Genomic DNA, 2375 nt, shown 5'->3' with positions numbered 1-2375 from the left:
CTTTTTTATTTACTTTTTTATTCACAATTCATTACTACACTGAACAAATACACATGCATATGCCACTTAACACAAAAGCTGAAAATTAATGCACTCGCGTCAGATAAAATTAGCAGCCACTTCTTAACGTGTGCATGCAAAAACTAATCAAAGATCAATTACACAACAATCGAAAAAAGCGAAAACGCTACCTGCAAGTGCGAAGGCAATACAAAAAGGATTATGAAAATAGCGCTCAGAAGCAGCGAGAGGAGAGCAGAGGCTCGCATAAGCATTGCAGCGACAAAGAACAGCAACTCGGCGAGAATGAGAGGGAGACACACAACAAGGCACCGAGAGTAAGAAGAGCTACAACGTCAAATGCACAAACAAATACAAAGCGAAGCATCGAGAGCAATAAAATACAACAACAAAAGCGGCAGCTAAATGCTTAAAGGAAAAGAAGTCGTGAAGGCAGAGCTGAGATTTCAAATAAGTGGGACACAGACTAGAAATAAGAGCATGCATTAGCAAATGCAAAAACAACAAAAAGAGCAAGGCATAACGGATCATTGAAATGCTGTACGAGAGCAGCATATGCTAGCAACAACAACTACACTGCTGAGTGGCATTGAGAGCAAAGGGAGAGAGCAAGTCTAAAATATTCAATACATAAACACAAACAAAAATGGCGTAGCGAGAGCTGAGAGTTGAGTGAGGCTTAATAATAGCAGTGCTTTAGGCATCACAGCAATGTGGCAAAGCAACGGAAAAAATTCTATTTTAGTAAGCAGACAAAAATAAAATACACTTTAAAAAATGAATGGAAAAAATATGTACAAAATTGATAGCATTTGCATATTTTACATTTCGTTTGTATGATAAGGCCTGTCTATTTTCAGCTGATACCAATAAAAATACCTGAGGAAAAAGTACCAAAAAAGGCACCAAGTGATGATATGCTTATCAATTTCTATTGGCCAAAAGCAGCTTCCACGAATTTGATGGCACTTTAAAATATATGTGATTTTTTTCTATTTAATTCTGATCTACGATTAACTAAGTAGAATCGGCCATCAACAACGGACACATGTCCAAAGTAAGGCCCAGTCGAGTGGCATGACTCAAAGAAATTGTAATAAGAGAAAAACAATATTCTGATTGCTTATCAAAAACGAACTGATTAAACGGAGCGCAGGGGCAGTCGCCTGTTGCGCTGCAACTGTTCACCTGTTCACCTGCCCACGACGACGCCCATGCCCGGCCAGGCTTATCGCAGACAACAATAAATGTGTAGCGCAAAAAAAAGCCGAAACACTTCTCAGTTACGGCAAAAAAAAATTTAATTAAAAGTCCCCCCACTCGTGTGTAAACAATATTACTCATACGCCATGTGTTTACTATATAAGCAGCTGGCCGGGCAGACCTGAAACAGAATCAAATCGAACGTCTTCGAAGTAGAAACTAGAAACGAACAACTAAACAAAATGAAATTCCTATACAGCTGCCTTCTACTGCTGGCCGTCTTCGCCGCCAGCCAGGCCTTCAGCTCCAGCTGGGGCAAGCGCAACAACACCGATATCCTACTCTCCCGCCAGAACGAGAGGCGTGCTCCACTCAAGAACAACTACTGGAGCGTCAATATCGATTACCCACGTGCCGTAAGTAGCCCGACCGGAGTATGCTAAGTGCAACCGATTTTAACCCTGAGCTTTTTATGCAGGGCACCAGCAACAACTACACGATCAGCTTCATCAATGTGATCGACAACTTCCGCAACACCTCCGGTGCCACGCCCAGCCTGTGGAGCGGCGGCCCCGGCTACCGTTATGCGCAAATCAATCTGCGCAGCCAGGTCAGCCGTGGCATCGACTCCACCGTCGAGATCTATGGCAAAAGGAAATAAATGTCTCAAGTGACTCGATCGATGTTCCCGATAAATAACTCCCATGTACTCGCAATCAAAATATTAGGTAGAAAACAAATTTAAAAAAAAAAAATAATAAAAAATTAACTAAAAACTAAAAATAAAACTACAATTGCATTTAACATGGCTCAGTCTCACACTCTCTCTCTCTCTATCCCACTCACTTTCGTTCTCTATCTCTTTCGCTCTTCGGCTATATATTTGACTATACTTGTTCAGCTTTCTGTATGAGGATTGTTTCAAGAGAATTCACAGTCGTAATATATATACTCTGAATACATTCACAATGGAATTCTATATTATATTTTACTATATTGTTATCACCAAAACCGATCGCATAAATCGTAAGAATCAGTTTATTAAGAAATCTTGCGATATTTTGATTTTCGTTAAATCTTCTATCTTAAAAAATAAAGATAAAACCGTTATACCCTCATTTCCTATTTCAAATGGGTCCAGGGTATAATTA

General features: G+C 40.0%; 1 protein-coding gene across 1 annotated transcript; it reads left to right on the top strand.

The window, feature by feature from the left end:
- The first annotated feature begins 1399 nt into the window (after positions 1–1399).
- LOC6578615 (probable salivary secreted peptide) lies at positions 1400–2028 on the top strand. Its single transcript, XM_002004487.4, has 2 exons — positions 1400–1640; positions 1703–2028. Exons 1-2 carry the CDS (start codon positions 1467–1469, stop codon positions 1883–1885), a joined length of 357 nt encoding a protein of 118 aa, XP_002004523.1. The 5' UTR covers positions 1400–1466; the 3' UTR covers positions 1886–2028.
- Positions 2029–2375: the final 347 nt, after the last annotated feature.

The sequence above is a fragment of the Drosophila mojavensis genome, unplaced genomic scaffold (assembly GCF_018153725.1).
Source record: "Drosophila mojavensis isolate 15081-1352.22 unplaced genomic scaffold, ASM1815372v1 contig_80, whole genome shotgun sequence".
NCBI classification, from domain to species: Eukaryota; Metazoa; Arthropoda; class Insecta; order Diptera; family Drosophilidae; genus Drosophila; species Drosophila mojavensis.
The sequence above is the reverse complement of the archived record's forward strand: the minus strand, read 5'-3'. Positions and strand labels throughout refer to the sequence as shown.